The 25524-nt window shown below is 38.8% G+C and overlaps 1 protein-coding gene and 1 long non-coding RNA gene across 5 annotated transcripts; one reads left to right on the top strand and one right to left on the bottom strand.

Moving 5' to 3' along the window:
• Window positions 1-1027: 1027 nt before the first annotated feature.
• Window positions 1028-15852, top strand: LOC127435884 (paired box protein Pax-8-like). Of its 3 annotated transcripts, none has more exons than XM_051689651.1 (11): window positions 1028-1408; window positions 4480-4645; window positions 4994-5191; window positions 5319-5395; window positions 5479-5604; window positions 7688-7854; window positions 8000-8105; window positions 8376-8615; window positions 8729-8830; window positions 14232-14318; window positions 14830-15852. In XM_051689651.1, the coding sequence occupies exons 2-11, from the start codon at window positions 4509-4511 to the stop codon at window positions 14898-14900; spliced, it is 1311 nt and encodes a 436-aa protein (XP_051545611.1). In that variant the 5' UTR covers window positions 1028-1408; window positions 4480-4508; the 3' UTR covers window positions 14901-15852. The 3 variants fall into 3 exon arrangements, with proteins under 3 accessions (XP_051545611.1, XP_051545600.1, XP_051545621.1); XM_051689640.1 differs by having other exon boundaries at window positions 8373-8615; XM_051689661.1 differs by lacking the exon at window positions 8376-8615.
• On the bottom strand, window positions 8710-19479 carry LOC127436386 (uncharacterized). 2 transcript variants are annotated; one of them, XR_007896386.1, is made up of 4 exons: window positions 19229-19479; window positions 14717-14910; window positions 14601-14637; window positions 8710-8913 (listed from the first exon to the last, which is right to left on the bottom strand). It is a non-coding gene; the product is annotated as an uncharacterized LOC127436386 (long non-coding RNA). The 2 variants fall into 2 exon arrangements; XR_007896387.1 differs by lacking the exon at window positions 8710-8913 and adding an exon at window positions 14343-14495.
• Between the last annotated feature and the right edge of the window lie 6045 nt (window positions 19480-25524).

The following is a 25524-nucleotide window of genomic DNA, read 5'->3' as shown; positions in this document are numbered from 1 at the left end:
ATCTGTCCATTAAATGACTTCTCCACGATAATTGACGTTTGTGTTTGAACAGTATTGTCAGATGTGAAATAGTTTGAATGTGTAACTTCCAAATGAAAGACATGAGAGACATTTCCTCCACTTTGAATCATTTAGTGGCCTACAAGTAACTCATTCATTTTACAGTATTATCGCACTGGTTTAATCCCCTGTTAAACTGTCGGTAACCTCTGTTTCTCTGCCCTCTCCTCAGGCGTTTGTTCTTCTTTTTGCTCTAAAGAAAGGAATTTTCTGCTTGCAGATTGTGATTCGGTTGTATTGATGTGAAAACACGAGTACTTTGTGCTGTATTTACACTATCAACGCATGCATGTGAATGAGAGGTAAGAATATGGACTGCGTTTGACCTGTCTGCTGTCTTTAACACTGTAATGTGGTTTAAACATCTGCAGTAAAACAGGCCGATCAAAACGTGCTGATAATATTTGCTCCATTCTGCACCGCCACGCGCATATGGCAAAAGCCAAAACACCGGGGGGTCATAAATGAGTCATTCCGCTTGTTCTGTTTGTTTTAAAGCTTTAAGGACAACATTACCCATGTGAAGATGAATCCAGTCACCCCGCTGAGAGTTAGTTTATTCATGGGGTGCAGGCCCCAAAAGTGTCAAAACAGCCCAATAAAAGGACTGTGTGTGCCCCAGTTCATGATTAGAGACTATTATTTACAGAGTACAGGGGAGTAATATACAGCCATCCTTTACGAGTTATTTCGGACCCTCAAAAATGACTTTGGTGTAACTTATATGTATTCAGGTTGATTTCGTGCAATTAAGTCCAATGTGTGACTTGAACAAAACCAATGGAAATATTATTATTAGGCTATTATAAAATAGTAATAAACTCGGACTATAAATCCCAGTGTAACTGATCAAACACAATGTGAAAGTAAAACACTACAGTGCGCTTTGTCGTGATATAATAACAGATTAAAGCCAATCAAAAGTCCATTTGTGTGTGAAAGATGAGCGCGTTCACATCGCCGCAGGAGGCGCGTCACATCTCACATCTATAATCACTGAAAACAAGCCCGATCCTTCACTCATATTTCCGTAAACGCTGACGGATCGCTCGGAGTTGTGTTGTGTTCTGGAAGCGGCTGAAACCTCAGAATCATTCATCCATAAGGTTTGGTCTGGTGCCCCCCGCTGACAACGTCACCCCACACGAACCTCCCCAAAACCCGTCCTCCAATGACCGAAGCGCGTCCTGAGCCGGTGCAATAAAACCTCCGTCGGGCCCGTGAGCTGCTCTTACCGAGAAACGGATCCATCTGACCGGCAAACCGCACAGAATATGCCCCATCACGACTGACACTGTGGCGCTGGATAAAAGCCGTCGGATATTTCCGAGCGTTTCTGCTCCAGCAGGTAAAACAAACACTTCACATGCACCGCATCGATTTCATGGACTTCACTGTTAACTTCTTCAGTCAGTAACTTCTGTGCCTCATAATCTGCGATATCACACGTAAAAGAAGGGAATATCATTCCTTCAAAACGAGCGTCTGGACGTCAATAACTCTATCGGAGATGAAAATAAATATTCAATCATACATATAATAATAACAGCCGTCACTGTCAGGTTCACCACAGAATGTCCTTTTGCAGGCAATAAAAGTGTCCACGCAGGAATATTTTCACGCAAGACCTCATATGGACTAAAACACGGCAAATTAAGTGCGAGTGGACACTTGGACATTTAACCAGGACATCAAGTGACCGAGACTGAGAAATGTCCAACACAACTGGGCGAGGTAAAAAATAACAAACTAGTCGTTTAGAAATGTGAGATGAAAAATGTGCCGCGGGTTACAGGTTAGGCCTATTATATATTTATAAGCTGTATACCTAATGTTATAACATATACTATTCAAACTGAAATAAACTGAGCCGATCACTGAACTGCAGACAAACCTTCATTTGTAATAGCTGCAGTTCATTTAATGTTGTACATAAATTAACATTCAAATATAAGAGCAATGTGCAACATTTTTACTGGAAATACAATCTGAAGGTCTAGAAACTACCGTGTGTATTTGTTTACGGGACGTTATGTGTCGGACACTTTCCTGTGGCGCGTGTCTAAATACATTCAATTAAATGTTATTTCAACAAAAGACAAAATGCAAGCTAGGAATGGGGTGGAAATAATAATAATTATTATTTTTTTTTTATGACGTTTATTTAAAAAAAAAAAAAAGAAAAGAAAAATGTTTGCAATAAGCCAATTCAGTCTTTTAAGTGAATGGACATAATAAATGTCTGAACTGGAACAGATCTTGATCATTTCGTGTAGAGCTTCATTTGCTTGGATTTCTAACTCAATGACTAGTTTTACTGGAGATTTATTTCTAATTTTCAGTGAGACATTTTGGTGATGGAGAAACGAAACATCGATCCAGAGCTTATTTTCCCCTTTTGTGTGTTTAGAATGAACGATCTTACACTAACACGGCACAGAATTGATCATGTTTTATCATAGAAGTTTTAAGGCCATTTGAAGGAGTTGCATCACGTGCACGTGTAGCCTTTATTAAATATGTTATAAATGACGTGATTATATTTTACAAATAGCACGTGTGGAGGTCTTCTACTACAGTTTTGTTCTCATGGTTTCACCTTCAAGTTTTACAAAAAAAAAAAAAAAAATGATGTAATGATAAATTAATAAAACTTCAATCATTTATTTTTTAATGTATTTATTTTTTGGCCTTAATTAGTTGGCATTTTGTCTCACGGATTTGATCCCCCAAACTTTAGAGGCGAGCGACTAATAAAGGAAGGAGCAGGTTTGCGGTCCATACTGTCAGAACAAAAGAGATTATATGTCCATATAACAAGTGAAAATGACTTTAGTGAAACCGTTTATAATCATGTTATAAAAGATGCGCTTTTCAGGACTTGATGCGGTATGAAACCCTGTTCAATAAACAATTAAAAACAAATATTAATGACATGACAGAAACAAACTAAAACTGTAAGACAATATTTAGAAGAGACAACGTGTGTTTGTGTGTGTGTGTGTGTGTGTGTGTGTGTGTGTGGGCAGGTTTAAGTGGTTTACGAGGACTGTTTTTTTAGGTTATAAACTGGTAATTACAAGGGTATTATGCTATAAATGTGGTTTATGAGGACATTTCTAGTGTCCCCATAATTTAAATCACTTAAAAAACATACTAAACGATGTTTTATTGAAAATGTAAAAATGCAGAAAGTTTTTTGTGAGTGTTAGGTTTAGGGGTAAGGTTAGGGGACAGAATCTATAGTTCATACAGTATAAAAATCATTATGTCTATGGAGAGTCCTCACAAGTATAGCAAAACCAACATATGTGTGTGTGTGTGTGAGAGAGAGAGAGAGAGAGAGAGAGAGAGAGAGAGAGAGTGTGTGTGTGTGTGTGTGATAGTGTATGTGTGTGTGAGTGTCTGTGTGAGTGTGTGTGTGTGTGAGTATGTGTGAGTGTGTGTGTGTGTGAGTATGTGTGAGTGTGGGTGAGTGTGTGTGTATGTGTGCATCTGTGTGAGTGTGTGTGTGTGTTCCCCTGGGGTTTTGCTGCTTTAATATCCTGCCGGTTGCTGATGCTTGGCGAGGAGAGTTTGACACACTCCGTTAACACCGTTAATAGCGCCATTTGATGTGGAAATGAAAGCTGCAAAAGAGCAAAAGGGAAGAAGAGACTGAATGGGTTAAAAGAAAAGTGAGGCGCTTCAGAGTCACTGCAGCATGACACAAAAACCTGAGACAAAACAATATTAAAAATGTGCTGTTAACTACGAAATACATCTACAAAACTGAAACCCAGACAAATAATAATCCATAATAATTTAGTAATAGAAACAAGGTTACATTGTTTCAGTGCAAATCTAAGGATGAATTTTGTTTAAACATGATAATTTTCCTCTGGGAAACTTGCATCTTTTTATATTTCTGTGAATATTATAGTTTACATTTTTTTTTTTTCTCATATTAAGAGATGCTTTCAAAGGCTGGAAATGGTAATAATGATGTACAATGAACAAACCCTCAAAACCTGCTGCCGACTGTGCCTGCCATCACAGAATACACACCTCAAACCTGTTCCGTATTATAGATCTGACTCGACCAGAAACTGTCGAAAAATACTAACCAGATGCAACATGACAGCTCACCGTACTGTTGATTTTCTTTTTGATGAAGGAAAATTCTAAGAAGCTGAAAGAACACCAGAAATGCCAAACACCTTCATAGTATTGAGAGAATAATCTAGTTTTCCTAGGGATAACATTTTGCATCTGATATGAAATTGTATTTGTGAACGAGAGTCTGTAAAATGTTTAATTAGAAACTGTTAGAGAGGTGTATTAAACCGAATGCTGTACATGTCTCTCTTTATAAGGAGTCAGATTTCTGATGTTTGTACAGCATGATGTTTATGTGTGTTCATGTCCTCTCTCCCCCAGCTCATGGGGGTCTTAATCAACTAGGTGGCATGTTTGTGAACGGCCGGCCGCTCCCGGAGGTCATCCGCCAGAGGATTGTGGACATGGCACACCAGGGCGTGAGACCCTGCGACATCTCCCGCCAGCTGAGGGTCAGTCACGGCTGCGTCAGCAAGATCCTGGGCAGGTAAACACATAAACACACACACACACAGCAGGACGCTCCAAACTGAATGTGTGATTTTATGTTCTAAACACATTTCTAAACAGGTATCTACGGTCGTGAAACAGCTGTTCAGCAGCTCCTGTGCATATCACTGAACAGCGCTCATAGAGAACAACTATTCGCTGTACTGTACATGTCTGAGATTTTCAGGAATTCCATTAATAAAAATGTTGCATAAAAACAAGCCGTGATAATATTTCCAAGAAGCTCTTGTGCCGTACTGCTTTATCAGAGATCTTTCGTTACACTTTTACCCTCTTATATAATAACGTCTCATGACATCCTCTCTTGTACTGATGTCTCTTTCAGGTACTATGAGACAGGCAGCATTAAACCAGGAGTCATCGGCGGCTCGAAGCCAAAGGTCGCGACTCCTAAAGTTGTGGAGAAGATCGCTGAGTATAAGCGTCAGAACCCGACGATGTTCGCGTGGGAGATCAGAGACAGACTATTGGCAGAGGGCGTTTGTGACGGAGACACGGTGCCCAGCGTCAGTTCCATCAACAGGTACATGAACTTTGACCTCACCGATGAAAGGTCAACGTACAGTCTCACTGAACAGAAAATACAGCAAAAGATTGACTTTACTTGTGCCATGTCCTTTAACTCGTACACTGTCTGTGTTCTGTTAAAGGATTATTCGCACTAAAGTTCAGCAGCCATTCAATCTTCCTCTGGACAGTAAAGGTGTCAGTCCTGGACACACACTGAGTAAGATGTCAATCTCATATTTACTAATTAATGGTTAATGTGTACTTCCATGGCAATAACACAGTGTGTTTGATCGCTCATAGTTCCCAGCTCAGCCGTCACCCCTCCGGAATCTCCTCAGTCGGATTCTCTAGGCTCCACATACTCCATCAGCGGACTGCTGGGAATCGCACAGACCAGCAGCGACGGCAAGAGAAGCCACGACGACAGTGAGTGGGAAATAACATGCTTTATGTACAGTCACACACTGAATGATCACGTGGCTCTGATTTGCTTCATATTGCATATTGAACATATCTAGTTCAGATTAGAGATCAGAAAAGGATCTGGTTGAATCTTTAAAATTAAAATGTATGTAAGAGTAGGTTGGGCTTAGGAACAAATACTGTGCTGCAGTGTGAGTCAGTGTTGATTTAACTTCACTTGAGATTGTGTTGGTTGATGGATTTGTCTCCATGGGAGTCATACTGCTTTTAAAGCTGATGTGTGTTACTTTCACTTTCTCTTATTCAAGTTTAATATGCAGAGACAACTATAAGCAAAACATTCTTAGGTTCATTTCCTTGAAAACGGTAAACACTGTGTCTCTGTGGCACTATAAATGTTCCTCTGTTTGTTTTGAGTGAACCGTCCAGCCAACACAACAACACTGACTCGACCAATGGTGTGAGCTGGGGGCGGGACTATTTGTTTGTTCAATCATCAGCAAAAGGGGGGCATGTTCAGAAAGCTGTCTGAAAACAATGTTTATTTCTAACTCTGTTTGGTGGCACAAAAGACGCACTATAATGCTATTAGTCACAATTTCACCTGGAAACTGCAGCAATTTGTTCATGCGGCAGCATATTTTCATTTTTGCAGAAATGCAATGTACAATGAAAAAAATGAAGTGTTGGGTTAACTTAAGATTAGGGCTGTCGATTTAATGCGTTAATTCAGTGCAATTTATTATATAAAAAATAATGTGTTAAACAAATTTACGCAATTATTCATGTCCCTGGACCGTAATAAGGAATATTTCTACCATCAGAACTATTCAAGCTTGAAGTAGCACCTGTTTTCAGCAGGGGGCAGTAAGCAAAACTCCAGCTGTACAGGCAACATGCATCTTCTACAGAGAACAAACCACACTTACTGACAGCAGACACACGGGATCCGAACAGATGCGTTCTTGCGTTCAAACACAGCGGGATGGAGCGCAACTCTGAACGTGTGGGTCTACAGACATGTTTTTCTAATTTTCAGACTACATTTAAAAACGTGTTTATGATGCAACGCAACCAAAGTGAGACCCTCCAAAAGCATTCATCTGACTCATGTGTACATTGATGCATGCTTAAAAAAGCCCTTATAATAAATATATCTCTGACTGATGGCAAAATGGATTGTTGTGAACTGTAGGTCAATTATAGGCTTATGTTCAATAACATGGAAATAAACAGTACATTGGATTCTAAAGCCAGTTTTTAATCAGTGCTAATCAACACTTTACTCGTCTGCCACAATCATGTAATGCATTTTATTTATCTGAATTATAAAAATTTTTATAATATACTGTATACATTTTATTTATAATTATTTCAATATAACTATTTATGGGGGCCTGGGCAGCTCAGCGAGTATTGACGCTGACTACCACCCCTGGAGTCGCGAGTGTGCTGAGTGACTCCAGCCAGGCCTCCTAAGCAAACAAATTGGCCCGGCTGCTAGGGAGGGTAGAGTCACATAGGGTAACCTCCTCATGGTCACAATTAGTGGTTCTCAATGGGGTGTGTGGTAAGTTGTGCGTGGATTGTGGAGAGTTGCATGAGCTTCCACACGCTGCGAGTCTCCGCGGTGTCATGCACAACGAGCCACGTGATAAGATGCGCGGATTGACGGTCTCAGAAGTGGAGGCAACTGAGGCTTGTCCTCCTCCACCTGGATGAGGACCTACTAAATAGTGGGAACTGGGCATTCCAAATTGGGAGAAAAAAGGGGGATAAAAAATAAATATATATATATAACTATTTATTATTTAATAAATATATATTGAATTATTGTTATTTGAGGGGTTTTCTCAGCAAACATATATATTTGCGATTAATTCAATTAATTAATTGACATTCCATGTAATTAATTAGATTTTTAAAAATTAATGATTAACAGCCCTACTTAAAGTATATTCGTAACATTGATATTGCATACACCCGCATAAATGGTTTAATGTGCACCTGTGTAGACTCATGTCGGGTGCATATCAAAAGCAAGAGATTGCACAAGAGCTCGTGTTAAACGGTGTTGTTCTGTCAGGCGATCAGGAGAGCTGTCGGCACAGCGTGGACTCTCAGAGCAGTGGTGGTGGAGCCCGGAAACAGTTGAGAACGGATCACTTCCCCTTGCAGCACCTCGACTGCGGATTCCAGCGTCACTACAGTGCAGACGCATTCAGCTCAACTGGGGCCGGGAAATCAGAGCAGGTACTGCAGCAACACACTGATGTTATATGACATCAAGAACACTTCTGAACAAACACACAAATGCCAAAAGCGTTTAGTTATTATACTAATTAAAGTCACATACTGTAAATGGACAACTCTGTTGATAACTCTAACTCTCCTGCAGTCACTGTATCCTCTCTCGCTCATCAACGGCAGTTTGGAAGAGGGTAAAAGTGGCTCCACTCTCAGTCGAAACATGGCAGCACATCAGGGATATACGGTGGTTGCAGGTAACAATGATGACTGTCTGTTTGTCAGTGTTTCTGTCTCTCGTTTATTCTATTTTTGTTTCTAAGAGCTAATTTTATATGCAGTTCATTTGCTGAACACCCTACATATTTCATACTGTATTTCTCACATGTAATTTGTTTAATCTGGGTCATTTAGCATATGTGCTCATAAAGTCTGTGATTATTACAAGCCATTCATTTTCACATCCATTAACATTCACTGATTGATTCTTCCACCTGTCTGTCAACACATTGGCTCCACCTCAGAAGCCCTACAGCCCCTCCCACTCTGTCTGAAACAGGAAATGTCCCCCGAGGTGAACAGCTCAAGCCCCTCCCCCAACATCATCCCTAATTCAGCATTCCTGGAGCTCGCGTCCATCTCGGCTCCATCATCCATGTCCATCAGTAACAGTTGCGCCGGCTCCGCTCATTTATCTCATGGCTTCAGCTCATTTTCCCATCATGCACCTGTGCAGGGGCAGTTCAGCAGCCCGTCTCTCATTGCAGGTACTAATACATCCCAACCATCAGTCTGTCATCACAGTTACCCCTGGGTGTCTGATGTTATATGAAAGGTTTCTTCAAAACAAAGCAATGAGTGTTTCGATGAACTGTTTCAGGACGAGATGTGGCGAGCTCCATGTTGCCCGGTTACCCTCCACACATCCCTTCAGCCACTCAGACGGGTTTCTCATCGTCCACCATCACAGGAATAGTTGCAGGTGAGCATTACACTCATGTTTACATCAGTGGTTCTCAAACTGGGCTCCGGTGAAACGTCTCATTCTTTGTTCTCAACACTGGTCTGAAATCATGAGATGAATCATCATTATTTCATTCTATAAATAATACACTACATTTAATTCAAAGTAAATATTTTCCAGATGCAGTAATATTTCAGTTGAATAATGCAATTAGTTTTAGGACTATGATGACAATATAAAAGTCATTTATTTAATTTGGGGTCAATGACATAATGCTCATTGTGTTTTTGTTCAGATCTGTTAGATTATTCAAAAATACATTAAAAAAAGAAATTCACACAAAACAGTTACTTGAATACACCTCTACTATGATGAACAGTTAATTTGTTTTCTGGGGCTTTAAAGGAAAAAATGTCATGGGCTGTAATCGTCCAGAGACAGCCAATATATATATATATATATCTCATCAAACGCTGAAAGTCTTGAAAAAAGAAGTGTTGGCATGAGTAGTGCTGAATATTGTTTTATTAATCTTTCTTAAAAAAAAAAAACAATTGTGAAACAGTTGTCTTAATATATTATTAATATTTGAAATAAATTTGTATACCAAATCAAAGTCATGTGGTGTAATCAACATGTACATTGCTATTTTGTTATTATTTTGACATTATGAAAATAATGTTGTTGTTTTTTTTTTTACTGTAAATGTACACTTTTACTTTCTTCTTTTGTTTTTGGCAATACACATTTATGTGCTTTGGGGGGGGGGTTGAACTAATAATAAAAGTCATATTATTATTATATTACAAAATTAAGTTCAATATTTTTGCCCCACTGAAATGCTCATTCGACAGTAAGGCATTGATTTTGAGTTAGGATGCAGATGTAGATTTACTGGTATCAACAACAACAAGGTTATCTATAACAAATCTCATTTATATAGCGCTGATTTATTCTGACTGTGCGACTAAATTGGGACTTCTTTCATCAGGTTTTTGTTGATTCTTGGAAATTTCAAGGCAAATAAAACCAAACAGATTTTTACACAGAAGGAAAACTAACTTTGTCCAGAATTCACAAAGGTCCAGGCTTTAAAACCCTTGATTATATTTCGCATTAGCCATTATGAAAATTCACCATAGTTTTTTTTTAAAAATATTTTTATATTAAAAGTGATAACCATGGTAACCTCAGGTAAAACAAAGCACATCTTCACTACCATGGTTAGATGTAACTTGATTTTTATAAAAACAAACTATGGCATTGTTGTAATAAAAACAGTTCTCTAAACACTTTTAAAAACTATTAATTCAAATATCAACATTTATGAACTGCCATAGTTGTAACAAAAATGAATGATTCCTCACCCCCTAATGTAGTCCATTATAAATGATCATATTTATTAAGAATCTATTTCAGTCTAAAATATTAGCTAATACAGTTAGTGTTACTACAGTAAATAATTCTCTAAGGGCGCTGATGTGTGAAAAGTCTTGTTTATATCTGTGTTCCTGTTCATCTTGTCAGTAGCCTACTGCTTTGAATGTTGGGCCGTTTATTGTGGTTTTAAACTACTTTACTCACCGAGGGTTTCATAAAGGTTTGCACCTGAGAATTCTGTGCTGAATTCAAAAGTTTTCCGTGACTCGTGCCAAGCTTCATTGGTTCTCGCAGGCAGCGCTGTAATGATCCTATGCACTCATGGTGAAATCGTCAGGATTCATCTGACTTTTCTAAATTTGGGTGATTCATATATCGTATGACTTTCACTACAGCCAGTGACATCGCTGGAGATTGTTTCCATCTAATATGGGACAATTACTTGCTTCTGTCACACACAACAGCTTCCTATCATGTTTTCACTACTAGGTTCAGATAAGGGGTTTGGGTAAGGGCATAATATTAATAAGCATATCCTTAACGCCTCGTGTGCAGAACTTACTTCCGCATTACACTTACACATCCAGGCATTAGCCCGTGATGAAATTGAACAAATTTATATGAGCGAACTCAAGGGAAATCATATGAAATAGCCAACTCGTAAAATATGTACGAATTTTCATGAGACTGGGTTGAATGATCAGTGGTATGCGTTGAGAGCTCAAGAATGGTTCGGCAAGTAAACAGAACTTTTTCGTGCTTGCGCTGTGCTTCTCAGTGGTTCTTGCAGTGCTGTAATGACTGATGCTCCGCTAGTGAACGCACCTGTTTTGTGATTGCGCTGCTCTGTTCATTGAGCCGTGCTGATAATCAATCCGGGTAGCGGATAGCGCGGATACGCAATATCAAACGGCAGCGCATAAACAGAGAGAGAGAAAGAGGGAGAGTTCTCAAACATTGTAGTTGCACCAGTGGGGAAAACGGTCACAAAATTCAACCATTTAGTCGCAGTCTGCAGCCCTGTTATTTGTCAACGACCCTTCTGCTAACATGATGTCTTTGAAATTTCACACCATTTTTCTCTTTGTAAAAATGGGTCTTTATTCATGAAAATATATAGCTGCCTTTATGTTTCAGGAAGGGGGTCCCCAAATAGGCATCATGGTATTTGTGGCTCCTTGGCATCAAACATTTGGAAAGTCCTGGTTTACATAATGTGCCCATGGATTTGTTTTTATCAACATTAAGACTTGAGGTAAACGAATATGAATGTATAAGGGAATGTATATTCCTAGGCACCCCTTAGTTCTCAACTCTCTTTCATATTCACTCATTTAAATAGGTTGCGGTGACAATAAATGCAAGAACCAAAGAAGTTTGAAGTTTGTTTTCTTCTGTGAGCTGCCAGATTCCAATGGGTGAAGGGGAACATTTCAGTGAATTAACACTTCAATTTCAGTCTGTTCCTCACACAACACTATCGAATGGCGAGGGACTAAAACTGGTTAAAAAGGAATGAAAACAGAAAAATGAACAAATATTTTTAAACCGAAAACAGAAACGAAATCCCAAAATCACAGAGTGAAAACATTATTTTTAAATTCTGGTAACTGGTTAATAACCGGTTAATTTTGTTCTGATAATTTCTTTTCATGAAAACAAAGACCAAAGGGTTTATCACAGTACATTTCGGAATTACACCACTTCCTGTTGCCCGAAAAAATGAGGCTTCACTCTTTTTAGTAGAACATGATAAGCATGTGCTTTGATTCAGAAGAAAACCGCTACTTTAAAAACCAATGTTAAAAAAATTTAAATCATTCGGCCCGCAAAAGGTGACGTTTAGTCCAAACACGCCCACGCAGTGTGTGTATGTGTGTGCATGCAGGAGAGAGAGATTTAGGCTATTAATTGATTTTAGGTGGCCAAATTTTGAAATATTTAAAATATTTTTGGGGATATATTAGTATTAAATATACATTTATTTAAAAGATGTTACTTTATATAGGCTGCTGTATACTATGCTTGCTTGATTTCTATCCTGAAAATTCACCCACATCAGAAACATTTTATCTCTTATTTTTCCTTTTTTTTGGGTGAGGTGAGTCCCTTATTTTGAGCTTTTTTTCCCCAAACAGGTGCCTTGTTTGTCTTGTAAGATCTGGAAACACCATATCACCAGATGCAGTGGTTTTTTATTTCACTGATTTTTCTCTCGTTCTAACTGGTTACCATTCGGAAAGAGGCAGCGGAACGCTGGAACCGGAATGAAAAACATTTCATTATTAGTCCTCGTGTATGGTTTCAGAAGACTTGAAATATAGCGCACGAGTGATATGGACAATTTCTATGGTGCTTTTATGTGCTTTTAGGGAACTTAGGATTGGATCACAATCCTCGCATCTCTCATTCTTGTGTTTCAAAGATGAAACATACAGGCCTAATGATTTTGTTTTTCAATGAAGAGTAACTTTCCTTCTTCAGCAAAACATGCGAACAAAACGAACACATGCAGTTGTGCTTGTATTCATTTGAACTGATAAATTTGTTTTATATTTAATTGTCTTTTTGATGCACACTTCATAAAACACTCTTTTTGTTCCTCATTATAAATAGGGACGTGAAACCGAAAGAAAATGCAGTTAGTAGTGTTTTAAAGCAGTGTATTTTTTATACTTTTTACGCTATGAGCAAAATTTGTTCAGATTAAAGGGGTGGGGGGTACTGTAGTTTCAGAGGGGGGCATGACCAAAACAAATATAGAACCAGCAATCACATATCAACTTGTTAAAAGCTCCCTGGCATCATGGCAGTGTGTTTAGCACGGGTAAGCACTGCTCACATTTTCTTCGAAAACCTACAAATTATGTATTGAAATCAACATTAGCATTCTCATGAAAACATCAATTTAGTTTCTCTGCAAACAATCTGTGACAACATTGTGCAATTTGAATTTCTGAAGCCACTGTGAGGGCGGTTTACAGATTAACTGGGGGACGGGTGGGTTAATCAGCTACCCGTTAGCTTTGGCGAGGTCTGAGAGAACAGAGCAGGAGTTCCGCCCTGCTGCCCGCGCCCGCTGCGGCCCCTTGACGCCCGACCACACAGAGCCACAGGGGCCCACAGAGGGGACGAGCATTATGAATGTAGAGAGACACAAATACCCCCGCAAAAATGTACTATCTATATGGACAGAGAGAGTATAGATGCAACTGAAGCCACGAGGAATAAGAGGGAAATGCAGCGGAGCTTGATGGACGCACTTTTATTTTTTCACATGAAGTCTGCCCTGTGAAGTGCGAAGCGAGAGGGTCTGATTTATAATTTTTCTGGTGGGCTCCCCGAGAGGAAGCGTTCATACACAATTACTCACCGAATGTGGGGGGTGGTGGTGGTGGTGGGGGGGTCCGGGGATTCAATCCTGCTCCCATAATTAGATTTTGGAATGTTAAAAACAGAATGGCTGAGGGAGGTGGCGCGAGCATGAAAAGCTAAAGGAGGAAGTGAGGGATGTAGAGACGCTGGAGGAGTATGACTGTACGCACCGGTGAGCAGCCGCTGGATTAATGGTTTACAAGCCACTCTAACCATTGAGTGAATGATGTGCTTGAACTCCAGCTGCCAAAAACACGAACCGACTTGCATAGAAAATCCATGAGCGGCACAGCTCAGTCAAACATACATTTAAGAATTTCATTAAACTCTTTGAAACCTTTCTAATGGACATAGCTGAGAGTAACCGAGAGAGTTTGAAATTCAACATAAAAAAAAAATAAATAAAAAAAAAATCTGAATTTGTTGACTTTCCAGGAGTCTCAAACTGAGGGGCTTCTTTTCAAGTATTTCAGCCTTTTCTATTGATTTTCAATCATGTTATTCTTTAAAACTGAAAAATGTGGAGACATTACAGACAGTACAGCATCATTTTCTGTAAAGCTGTATGTTGTGAAAAGCACTATACAAATAAAACTGACTTGACATGTTGACATGTTCTTGTTTTCTGTGTTTGTAACTGGTCTGAATGTGTGTTTTCTTGTAGGTCCAGAATACCCGGGCCAGACATACAGCCACTCGCCGTACACCTCCTACAGTGACGCCTGGAGATTCACCAACTCCACTATCTTAGGTAAATCCAGCAGACATCCAACAGTCTACAGTCAGGAGGAGGTTAATGTGCATTTACAGTTTTCTCTATTTAGTAAATATGGAATATCCTGCATTGCTACATTTTATAGTTCTGGTTAAAGTTGTTGGAGTTGGCTAGAAGACGGTCACTGTTTATTTAATGAAATGCACTAACGACCTGCATACACAACCAGAAAGAAACCACCTTTATTGCATAAAGTCTCAGTCACATGTACTTTGTCAGGGCAGAACACACACACACACACACACACACACAGTTTACCTTGTGCAAGTAACTGTCTTCAGGCTATTGAGTCTTTCTGTGGAAACAAATGAGGCCAGAGTCACAAGACAGCCATTAACCTTTAACCCAGTGATTTCATTAGAATTTAGACAAACCTCCACTTTAAAGAAGGGACAGCTGACGTTTCAATAATACATAATAATTTCAGAAACATCTCCATAACTCCCCATGCATACGCACGGTAATCTCGCTGTCTCTCTCTCTGCAGGTTCTCCGTATTACTACAGTTCAGCGTCTCGAGCGGCTCCTCCGTCCACTGCCGCATACGATCATCTCTAGAGAACCAGACCTAGAAACAGAAGAACGGACAGAGTATTTAGTGGATGAAGAAAACATTCAAACATATTCATGGACGACACCTTTTGTTGCCTGTATTTATTCCCTGTTCACAGCCCGAGTGAAGACAATTTACAGAACAGACGTTTACATGTTGATCAAGAACACTGTCCACCAGTCCAGAGAGTTTGTTTTCTTGTATTTATATTTCTCTGTAGCCAAAGACATGAACTGTTCTCAGAGATCCATCATGACCAGAATCAAATTCCACAAGAGACATAATAATATTTGTTTTCAGCACAGATTTGATATACAAAATCTAAGTGTACAACCTGAACACTAGCAAAACTATATCCACACAATTAAGCCAATAAGCAGTACAAATATTCTGAACTAATAATAGCCTACTAAGGAACACAAAGTAAAATGCTTGAGGGATTTATGAGTAAACATGGTGTTGGGCAGGTGTAATTTGATTGAAGGATAAAAGGATTGATATCTAAGGGACTTTGAGCATTTTCTAAAGCTGTCCATCACACATCCGATATTCATATGAAAAGGACGCAGTGTTGTACAGTTTTCTTTGGTATTTGCCGTATTTCACCATCTTTCAACCAATCCAATGGATTATCATGTAACAGCACAGTCAGAAGTAGTGTTCATATTCATTTCAAAACCATTACAGGTGTTTCATGTCTTGGGGCAATATGTACAAAATGTATAAAAGGCAAAACCCTATTAAAAATGACATTCTTTTATATTCTACACGTGATTATTAGGGCTGATCTCTGTGGGCATTCAGTAGTTTAGAAAAGTTCATATCTTCTATTTCTGTGTTTAAGTGTGTTTTGAGTTTCAGAGATTAAGTTTTATTGTTCTGTCAATTATATTATTCAAATGTAAATTAATAATTTCTACAGAATTATTTTGAATTAAATAAAGCATGACAAAGTGAGTCCACTCCTGTGTTTCCCCTCATTTGATTGAATAAATCTTTTACATTTGGCAGAATTTTCTAGAGTAACTTTAATGAAATCGAGCTTGGAGGATCACCATTCTTCCGTCAGTTAACTTGAATGATTTATTAATACTTCTACTGTTGTTGAAATCTACAGTTTATTATGTTGCATATTTTTCGCAAGTCAGCAGAACAGACGAAAGGGACAAAAGCAATGATCCTGAAAACATGCGCATCTGTTTAATTTCCTTTTTTATTTTCTGCATCATGTACTTTTATTTGCAATGATTTCGCGCCTCTTATAATGGCGCTTTAACGAGGACACGGTTGGACGGTGCAGCGGTCCACCTGGATCCGCCGCCGGGTGATGAATGAGCCCCGTTACACCGGACACGAGCGCCGGGGGCGTCCGGACACGGAAACAACCGTGAAATGATCAGGACACCGTCCATCCAAGTTCATCCATGTATACTTTGTTGGCTCTTTCATGTGGGGTCATATTAATAAAGCCTAAATTGTTTTCATTTATTTACACTTTTATGCCAATAGGGTTTGCACAGAACAGCGTTTACATTTTGAAACGATTGGGGTTTTCTCCGGTCTTGTCAAAACGTTCCTGTGACACAGTCCAGTGGAAAGAGAAAAGAAAAAGAGAAAAGAAAATAGAAAAAAGGACGATAAAGGCGAAAACAATGTAAGACGTTTATGAGCACATTTAACAGGTTTATGCGAAGTAAGATGTAAACGCACAGATTTAAAGGAATATCCCTGGTTCAATACAAGTTAATCTCAACCAACAGCATTTGTGACATAATGTTGATTATCACAAAAATGTATTTAAACTCATCCCTCCTTTTCTTTATATATATATAAAAAAAGCACAAATGTGTGTTCCAGTGAGACACTTCCAATGGAAGTCAATGGGGTCAATTTGTTAAAATGTCTGTATTATTTCAGCTGTAAAGCTGTTTAAATAGCCGTTTTAAAGATCATTTTAGGGTTTTAAGGTTTACATCGTCATGGCAATGAAGTTGAAAAATTGTCTCTTAGTTAGTAAGTGATTTATGACAGTAAAATCATGTTAACACACATATTGTTTATGTCTTGTGTCTATACTTTTGAAACAGTGAGTATTTTAATGTTTACAGATTATTGACCCCATTGACTTCCATTGGAAGTGTCTCACTGGAACACACATTTGTGCTTTTTTAAAGAAAAGGAGGAATGAGTCGAAATTAATTTTTGTGGTAATCAACATTGTCACAAATGCTGTTGATTGAGATTAACTTGTATTGAAACCGGAATATTCCTTTAAGGACACGATCTAACACTGACTGATGTAAATAAGCCAACAATCCAATGCAATTCAAAGTAACAGCTTAAATTGTGTTCTTTTATCCTAAGGTCATAAACGTAAAAAAAAAAAAAAAAAAAAAGATCGACACCCAGATTTTAGCCCGTTACCCCAATTTCGATTGCACATGCCTTTATCAGCGTTCTGATCACTTATTCGTTGTTTGCATGCTGGGAGACCGGACAGAAGCCACCATCGTCTTAAAATCTCTGTAAACATGGTTGTCTTGTGCCGTCGGTTTATTGATTTGCATGTAAACCCTTAAAATAGGTATTACAATGAACTGATTTTGGTAGGCCTAATTATAAGCCTTTGCTGTAAGCCTTCAACAAGTCTGTTTTCATTTGTACTCTCTGATGTAAATGGTCTTGCTCTGTTACCTCACACAGCTTTACTGAAAACATTTTAGCTCACGTAAAATCAATGAAAACATTTAAACCTGTGTGTTTAAGCACTGTGTGTGTCTCGCTTACATGGAGACAAGAATGACACAAAATCCCCTCATCAACCTCAAAAATGTCTGCCAGCGATGCCAAGTGGGCCCCTGCTTGTCAAGCGGTGGCCACGACAATCAAACCACGCTGCCACTGCAATCCAGAGAGACAGAGAAAAACAAGAATGTGGCCGTAAAAGTAATGATAATACTTCCTCCCTGTCTCTTTTCTTCCTCATTCACACTGTTAGCCCTCCCTTCCTCTCACCCAGGGCAACTGTAGTCCTATTAGCATGGTGCTTGGGCTGTTGGTTTGCCAGTAATGAGTCCAGCAGCACAATATGGGCACCGGGCTGGAACAGCTGAGAGAGGACAAAGCATCTGAAAATGGGGCTGCCACAGAGGGCAGAGAGAGAGAGAGAGATTTGGGGCCAGGAGTGTGTGGGCATGTGTTACTGTCATCACAGGAGCCAAAAGAGAGGCAGACAGGGGTCCTTCAAGAGCTACAGCCAAAAAGACAGCTCGCTGCTTGTGTGCTAACACATCACATGTGTGCAGGGGCGGACTGGGAAGAGAAATCGGCCCAAAAGTTGTTGAGCGGGGTTTGAGCGGGGTCCTTTTCTGCATATCACAGCGCCGTTTTGCGGCCCTCTTCGGCCAGTCATGGCCCATCCGGCATAACGTGGCGGCCCATTTCACCTTATCGCCACCTGTTCGGCCCCGTTTCGCAGCCGGCCCACCGGAGAAAGTCCCGGTTCTCCCCATGGCCAGTCCGCCACTGCATGTGTGTGTTCTAAAGAGGCACATCATTTACTCTACACTGTTCTGGACCGCTCGCCTGGAAACTTTGCATTTATATCACTGAGACATTAGTCATCAACAAACTCAGTCCCCTTCAGAACTGTCGGATGGACAGTATTTGTCTGTCAAAATAAATTAAGAGATGGTGTCAGCTGAAATCATGAGGTTGTGTCTCCTTTAGCCTGCTGCTTATTTGTGAGTGAAGAGGGTCATTGTAGCTTTGACAGAAGCACTTAACCCAGATCAGGCAGCCTCATTAATTTATTTCACTAGCACATACTGTAGCTCATTAATGTAAATTTTGTCAGTTTATTACATAAAATGTGCACCCTTTTCAAAGACAATTCAGTAGTGGTCATTTCTCGTGAGCTCATTGTCCTCAAATAGTGGGGTTTGTTTATGTGGACTGGACAGCATTCCTCATGTACATATCCAACCCTGAATGACAACAGGTTCATTATCTAAACATATCTGTATGTTGAATTTGAGAGGTCTTTTATGTAATGCTGAAAACTAACATTTGACCATTTAATTTAGCTTAATATTCTATACATTTATTGAAAAACTGCTATTTACCAAGAAACCTTTTAACTAAACTAATTAAACTTAAGTTGACAAAATGAGAATGATAATCAAAGAACAAATTATTTTCCCAAAAAAGAAAGAAAATTTAAAGCAGCCAGCTGAGAAAGAATCTCGCTCTTTTCAAATTCTTGAAAGATCCTTTAGCACTTTTTAAAACAATTCAAAACAAATCACTTACATACACATGCACACTCACTTACCTGAGGAAGATTCTGTGAGGAATCAAGTGGAGGCCTCAGGGAACAGACTGATCTCACACAGAAATCAGAAACAGTAGGTTGATGGTTCTTTAGCTGATATCATTCTGTGCGTACTGAAATGCAAAACACTGCCCCCAGTGGTCAAAGCAGTAAGAGTTGTTGGGCGTATGGGGACGTGTGAGCTCATTTTCTGAGTCTTATGTCCACAGAGGGGCACCAAAAGCAAGTTGTGAAGAGAGTTGTTCTTAGCTGTAGAGGCTGTAATACAGTGAAGAAGAATGCATATTTTATAAACTGTACCCCCCACCCAAAACCTAAACCTAACCATCAGTGGAGTAAAAATGTAATGTTAGTGGGAAAAATGCAACCTCCGAATCATGCTCGCCACTGATAATGCAAACAAGTTTACTTCCTGGCTTCTCAGTCGAACATCAGCATCAAATCTATATTAATGCATCATATCAAATAATCAGCAAACTGGAAACTGAAAATAAAATTCACTTTATACCTCTAATATTTTACAGAGAAATGATATATATGAACAATTTCAGTCAGGATTTAGGCCCCATCACAGTACAGAGACTGCACTTATCAGAGTTACAAATGACTTGCTCTTATCATCTGATCGCGGCTGCATTTCTCTTCTGGTGCTTTTAGATCTTAGTGCTGCATTTGACACCACAGATCATGACATTCTCTTGAATAGGCTAGAGAATTATGTTGGCATTTGTGGACTTGCATTAGGATGGTTTAGGTCCTATTTAGCAGACCGCTACCACTTTGTATGTGTAAACGAGGAAATGTCAAATCAAACAAAAGTTAAGTATGGCGTGCCGCAGGGATCAGTGTTAGAGCCTCTGCTTTTCTCCTTATACAGGTGCATCTCAATAAATTAGAATGTCGTGGAAAAGTTCATTTATTTCAGTAATTCAACTCAAATTGTGAAACTCGTGTATTAAATAAATTCAATGCACACAGACTGAAGTAGTTTAAGTCTTTGGTTCTTCTAATTGTGATGATTTTGACTCACATTTAACAAAAACCCACCAATTCACTATCTCACAAAATTAGAATATGGTGACATGCCAATCAGCTAATCAACTCAAAACACCTGCAAAGGTTTCCTGAGCCTTCAAAATGGTCTCTCAGTTTGATTCACTAGGCTACACAATCATGGGGAAGACTGCTGATCTGACAGTTGTCCAGAAGACAATCACTGACACCCTTCACAAGGAGGGTAAGCCACAAACATTCATTGCCAAAGAAGCTGGCTGTTCACAGAGTGCTGTATCCAAGCATGTAAACAGAAAGTTGAGTGGAAGGAAAAAGTGTGGAAGAAAAAGATGCACAACCAACCGAGAGAACCGCAGCCTTATGATTGTCAAGCAAAATCGATTCAAGAATTTGGGTGAACTTCACAAGGAATGGACTGAGGCTGGGGTCAAGGCATCAAGAGCCACCACACACAGACGTGTCAAGGAATTTGGCTACAGTTGTCGTATTCCTCTTGTTAAGCCACTCCTGAACCACAGACAATGTCAGAGGTGTCTTACCTGGGCTAAGGAGAAGAAGAACTGGACTGTTGCCCAGTGGTCCAAAGTCCTCTTTTCAGATGAGAGCAAGTTTTGTATTTCATTTGGAAACCAAGGTCCTAGAGTCTGGAGGAAGGGTGGAGAAGCTCATAGCCCAAGTTGCTTGAAGTCCAGTGTTAAGTTTCCACAGTCTGTGATGATTTGGGGTGCAATGTCATCTGCTGGTGTTGGTCCATTGTGTTTTTTGAAAACCAAAGTCACTGCACTCGTTTACCAAGAATTTTGAAGCACTTCATGCTTCCTTCTGCTGACCAGCTTTTTAAAGATGCTGATTTCATTTTCCAGCAGGATTTGGCACCTGCCCACACTGCCAAAAGCATCAAAAGTTGGTTAAATGACCATGGTGTTGGTGTGCTTGACTGGCCAGCAAACTCACCAGACCTGAACCCCATAGAGAATCTATGGGGTATTGTCAAGAGGAAAATGAGAAACGAGACCAAAAAATGCAGATGAGCTGAAGGCCACTGTCAAAGAAACCTGGGCTTCCATACCACCTCAGCAGTGCCACAAACTGATCACCTCCATGCCACGCCGAATTGAGGCAGTAATTAAAGCAAAAGGAGCCCCTACCAAGTATTGAGTACATATACAGTAAATAAACATACTTTCCAGAAGGCCAACAATTCACTAAAAATGTTTTTTTTATTGGTCTTATGATGTATTCTAATTTTTTGAGATAGTGAATTGGTGGGTTTTTGTTAAATGTGAGCCAAAATCATCATAATTAAAAGAACCAAAGACTTAAACTACTTCAGTCTGTGTGCATTGAATTTATTTAATACACGAGTTTCACAATTTGAGTTGAATTACTGAAATAAATGAACTTTTCCACGACATTCTAATTTATTGAGATGCACCTGTATATGCTTCCCCTGAAAGAAAGGAAGAAAAGAAAAGAAAAAGTTCAGCCTCTATAAAATGAATCCTTATCCAGTAATCACAAATGACTGGAAAATTCTTGGAAATTTCTTGGTCGAAAAGGAGGGAACCCTGATAATTGTCAGTCCGCACTCACGTCAACATTTAAACATCATCCATAAAAACAACATACACATTTCCAGGCTACAGCTTGCAGATATTTAACTGCTTTCACGGACCAGAATCAAGAATGCACCATGTTGTAGTTGTTCCTGTCGAATTCTCTCTTCAGGCAATGTTGTGAGTGGTGGTACAGCGGTGAGGGCAAACTGAGGTCACCAACTGAGACGCCCCAGAGCCAGACACTCACTTTACCTTCACAAACCAACACAACAAAAGAGGTATTATACTGACAGCATCATCACTGAGGAAGTGAGATAAAGTTCTGCATAGCAAACAAAATATTAGCATCTGGAGCAGAATAAAAGATAAAGTTTTGATTTTAATTCAATAAATGGATTCTCATCTTGACTGGGAAGCTGTAAAATGCTGCATCAATATATAGTAGGTCTAAAAGTCTGAGGGCATGAGTGAAAATTCTTCAATGCATTTTTTTTAATTGAACATAATATCACTTAATATTCCATATTTCTAATTAGAGAATGTTTTAGTATTTGTTATGTGTCTCTCTTACTTTAATGACAGCACTGTACTGGAGCTGACGTGAACAACCTGATGATCACGTTCTCTGATTTGAATGTTCCACAGAGCATCTTATGTGATTTAATCTGACCACCTGTCCAAAGAGTTAACATGATCGATGGCACCAATTACATAAATTTAATTAGTCACCTAAAATAGTGCACAATCTGAAATATTGCCTAGATTTTCCATGTGGCCTAAGACTTTTGGACTCTACTGTATAATAACATTTTAAAATATTTCTGTGCCATACGAGGGTATTAAAATAGGAAAGACACCTCTTGTAAATGTAAAATATGAGAGTGAACACTACTTGTTCTATTTCTGACCTATAAAAACAGCAAAACACCACAAGCAAGTTTGTAGAAGTCTCTTTAACCTCCTAAGACTCAAGCGTGACTGCTGTATGCATTTTCCATTTTTCTCTTTTTGATTTGTAACTAGTAGCACCTAATAAAAAATTTTTTTTTAAACTTCTAGAGCAAATAGTTTTCCTAAACATTGATGTCCACATATGTGGACAGTGGGACTACACTGTGAAATTTTAAATAATACCAAGCTATAGAAAGTCAGATTTTTTTTTTCATCAAATACTTTGCATCCAGGAGCGTTGGTTATTCATGTTTTTGAGATGTTACAAACATTACAGCTGATTTTCTATAAAGTTGAATAAATCATTCTGATTCAAAGTAATGTCAAGCATCATCCAATCACTGCCAGCCATGTTAAAATAAAATGATACATTATAAATTCTGAATCTATGTACTGATTATCATTGTCCCATGTCTGTCAAACATGTTGAGTGATCCAAACATCATCTGCAGCCTGAAACTGAACTTTTGATCAGATTTTAGGAGTGAATGCACTTAACTGCATAGAGAGTTATAGGATGCTCCCTTGCTCCCTATTTAGTGAATGACTTAACCTCCAGTGTGCTGTCTGTCTGCGCTAGTCTCGGAACAGTTTAAAATGCACCTTATTTTCATCCTAACGCCATATAAAACCTCTGAAAGCAACATTTTTCAGCTTTTGCATGAACCCATTTATTCTCAATGTGATAATGCACAGTAAATATATAGGAATGCATTTACTAATGTTAATGAATAGAACCATATTGTACAGTGATAAAATAAAATATAACTACATTTATATTAAAATGAAACGAAATGACAACAGACATACTAATGTTTTATTCAAAATGTTTTTTTTTTTTCAACTTTTGAGGGAATAATGTCCGAAAATCCACATATGTGGACTTCATGTTTATCAGCGCGCTGATGTGTGAAAAATTAATGAATTCCTTAAAGCGACATATCAAACGAAACTAGAGACGCTACTCTTTACAACCAAACTGGTTTCAGTCTAAATATTTAAAGAGGTTTCTTACCAGAGGCACTTTTGTAGGCGCTGCGCCAGAAGTTTAAATGACAGTGTAGAGTCTTGTGAACTGTATCATTCAGTTTTAATTCATTTAAATTATGCGTTGCGTATAGCCAGACCAAAATACAATGTCCGCACATGTGGACACGGGGTCTCACGAGGTTAAATCAATGTTGATGAAGCTTGAAACGGTCGCTTCTAGAAGCTACAAGCTTCTCATAACTTAAAGTAGTTCAATTACATTCAAGCTACTCTTTAAAAAAAAGTAGAAGATATTGAAGCTATATGAAGAAGAAAATGTATGTTGTCATATACAAATTGGATGCAATTTAATTCTGCAATCAATTCAATGCTATGCTTTAAGACATACGCACCAGTCAGTGGGCATGGTCATGAAGTTTTGGTATTTTCATGTACGCATACGCTAAGTCTAGGCACTAGTCAGTTTGGCCAAATTGCGTGTGCAAAGCTCTAATGGACTGAGTCATGTGCAATTTAATTCTGAAGTTCTTCTCTGGGATTTCCACCGTCTATGTTCTATTATATAGTCCATTCTCTGTCAAGCACCAGTGAAATAAACAAAGACAGCACATTTATAAGAAGTTGGTAGTGTAAATAGACTGTATGCAATGAATCAGAAGAATTGAACATTACGCCTTTTTGTGCATTAACTGCGTCCTTGATGATTGTCAGGCATATCTCCATGACAGTGTACGTTCTGTAAAAATGATGGATTTAAGTATTATTAATATTTATCTACTGACACACAAATCATGGCTAGTATTAACAGTGATTGTATCAGCACGCACTTCTACCCGTCGATTTTGATTTTGCAAAATTAAACAAAAAATATTTCTAAATTGAAATGAGCCTACAAATCAAACGAAACGCAAATATAATCAAAATAACGAAGTGGTCTAAAAATCATACCAATTCCAAACATTTTACTCTCTCCATCATCTTCCACCGGCCTGTTTTGCAGTGACTTAAAAATCTCTCTACGACAACAGGTCTACAAATTAGATCATAAATACAATTGTAAATTTAAACAATAATAATAATGGAAAATAAACCGTGACCGTGATCATAAAATGGCTACAGCAGTGATTGTCAAGGACATAATTTGATGTTCCACTATATTTTCAGAGTTTGGACATGAACTTCATTACCACCTGCTGGTGGAAGCTCCAAGCTGCAAATACAGGAACTGAGTTTAAACTTAAAGCTGAAAATAGATGTGCTATACAAAATGTTTCTCAGGAAAATAGTAAATTGTGCTTTGCATCACTTCATTTACAAACAATATACCCACAGTCTGCACACATATGCCCACAGATAACGCAAACACTCCCACACATGGCCACTTGTGCTGGCACGAAAATTGCGCTTAGAATTAGCATGCTCATGTAAATTAGACAAGATGTTATGCTCGGTCTCTGTGCATAGGTCTTTGTTTAGCGCACACACATATAGAGCCCATATTCATAACCAATAGCAATACATTAAAGATTTCACTTCAAAAAAGAAGCAAAGGAAAATATAGCTCATTACTGGAAAAACTACACTATTGTGAAAACAGCAGTACCATCACTATCTTTAACTAACTACTCGCCAACACTGCTTTAAATGGCTTTGCATTTTCTGTACCATCCTTGAAGTTGAAAACCATAAACAACACGATAAAACAAATGGAGTGATGAGGCGAGAGCAGTGCAGAAGACTGTGAATGTTTCGTCCAGCGTGTTTGACACCAGTATGGAGAAT

The sequence above is a fragment of the Myxocyprinus asiaticus genome, chromosome 4, assembly GCF_019703515.2.
Source record: "Myxocyprinus asiaticus isolate MX2 ecotype Aquarium Trade chromosome 4, UBuf_Myxa_2, whole genome shotgun sequence".
In the NCBI taxonomy this organism is placed as follows: domain Eukaryota; kingdom Metazoa; phylum Chordata; class Actinopteri; order Cypriniformes; family Catostomidae; genus Myxocyprinus; species Myxocyprinus asiaticus.
Note: the sequence above shows the minus strand (reverse complement) of the source record. Positions and strands in the feature narration are given on the sequence as shown.